The sequence below is a fragment of the Lipotes vexillifer genome, unplaced genomic scaffold (genome assembly GCF_000442215.2).
Source record: "Lipotes vexillifer unplaced genomic scaffold, Lipotes_vexillifer_v1.1 scaffold966, whole genome shotgun sequence".
NCBI classification, from domain to species: Eukaryota; Metazoa; Chordata; class Mammalia; order Artiodactyla; family Lipotidae; genus Lipotes; species Lipotes vexillifer.
In genome coordinates, this window is record NW_006795769.1 from 286,092 (window position 1) to 287,772 (window position 1,681).

Consider the following 1,681-nt stretch of genomic DNA (forward strand, 5'->3'; position numbering starts at 1 on the left):
GAAACTGCCTCCCCGCCTGGAACACATGGCAATTAGAAGAACCTGTATGAAAATACCAGCTTGCTTTGAAGTCTAAAAAAATAAATCTAAAGAAAAATCCTATAGAAATCTACTCCTGCAAAAGAAGGAAATGAAACATCCTCACGGAATCATCTCAAACTATTAACGACCCTTTAGGGTGCCAGGGGGCTGGCTCTGGCCTTGGGGTGTGGGCTGGACACACCCTCAGCAATGCCCCTAAACAAAGCATAAACCATCTCACTGTTAATAAGTTAAAACTTAAGCCTCTGCCGTGCAGCTGGCTGAACGCTAGGAGCCGGGGGAGTGACGGGGACACGGGCTCTGGGCGTCGATAAATAGCTTTACAAACATACAGGTCCAGGAACAATTTTTAAAGCAAAACTGCGGTGCCAGAAAAGCCCCTCCAACCTCTGCTGGTTTTTGCGTGTGTCTCAACAGCGAGCCCCCCAGGGGGCCTCCCTCGACTAGGGCACCCCGGCCCCTGCACCCCCAGGGTCCCGTGCCTCAGTTGTACCAGCCTGCTTTCTTCCATATAGATATTTATATATATATGTGTGTGTATATCATATACACAGCATCCATTTATATAAATGTACACTCATTTCTGGAATAAACCTTTCGGATAGAAGTTAAAGGCTCCCGCCTTCAGGTACCCGTAATTTCAGTCTCTGAGGGTCAGGGTGGGAAGTGGGGAGGCCTGGAGGTGGGGAGCCGCTAACACTCACCCCAGGCGCAAGGTGCCACTTGGGTGGGAGGTGTGCCACACGGGGGCCTCCCTGTAGGCTCAGCTTGGGCACTTGGAGGGGGGGGCCTCAGCCCACTCTGGACACCGGAGCCTGGCCCGCCCCGATGCTCCCTGTGGGGTGGCAGCGGGGATCAGGGGAGCATGGGGAGGGGCCCGGCTACCCACCCTGAGCGGCCCCACGGGAGGAGCCCCTTACATTCTACATCCGGTCCACCGGTGCTGCCGGCCCAGGTGGCCAGGAGGTCACCGGCCGGGGACCCCAGAGCACACACGTGTGCACACACGCACACACGTGGAGGTTGTCTGTCCATCTGTCCACCAGTCCCAGGTCTTAAGCCCAGGCCGGTGAGTCCCGTTGGTCACGGCACACCAGCGGCAGCACGGTGGGCTGGGGTCCGCTCTCATGTTGATGGGGGCTTGGCCCGCAGGCCGCAGCCCTTCACGTCCGCGAACCCCCGCTGCCTGGTGGGGCCGGGGGCAGCAGGTCATGGGCGAACACGGAGTCGTCCCCTGAGGAGCCGGAGCTGGGGGTGTCCTGGCCGCCCGGCGAGTACTGCTCGAAGGGCACCGACAGGTCGAGGTACTCCTGAGGGCGGGCCGGGGTGGGGGTGCGGTCAGTGCTACGCCACCTCCAACGCCTGCGGCGTCCAGGCCCGGGCGGGGGGTGGGGTGAGGGGGTGGCAGCGGGGCCCGCACTCACGTCGGTGGATGTAACGGTGAGCACGCGGTCCAGGTCTTCCACCAGCTGCTTGAAGGTGGGCCTCTGGGAGGGCACGGCGTGCCAGCACTCGCGCATGATCATGTACCTGGGGGCGGCACTCAGGTGGGCCCTGCCCTGCGCCCGCACACCGGCGCCAGTCCCCCTCCCTTGGGAACAGCCTCGAGGCTGGCCCTCCCCCTGCCTGGGGGCGGGGC

General features: G+C 61.5%; 2 protein-coding genes across 7 annotated transcripts in view; one reads left to right on the forward strand and one right to left on the reverse strand.

Annotated features, from left to right (window-relative positions):
* LETM1 (leucine zipper and EF-hand containing transmembrane protein 1) overlaps positions 1-489 on the forward strand; it is a 38,554-nt gene extending 38,065 nt beyond the window's left edge. The window contains exon 18 of the mRNA XM_007467899.1: positions 460-489. Coding sequence (XP_007467961.1) covers positions 460-489 — 30 coding nt within the window. The remainder of the gene's footprint in view (positions 1-459) is intronic.
* A 640-nt stretch (positions 490-1,129) lies between these two features.
* Positions 1,130-1,681, reverse strand: part of FGFR3 (fibroblast growth factor receptor 3) — a 14,083-nt gene continuing 13,531 nt past the window's right edge. For 4 of the 6 annotated variants that reach the window (XM_007467875.1, XM_007467872.1, XM_007467873.1 and 1 more), the window contains 2 exons: positions 1,467-1,572; positions 1,206-1,352 (listed from right to left, as the gene is read on the reverse strand). In XM_007467875.1, coding sequence (XP_007467937.1) covers positions 1,206-1,352; positions 1,467-1,572 — 253 coding nt within the window. Of the gene's footprint in view, positions 1,353-1,466; positions 1,573-1,681 lie in introns of all 6 variants that reach the window. The other 2 variants (XM_007467877.1, XM_007467876.1) reach the window with 2 other exon arrangements.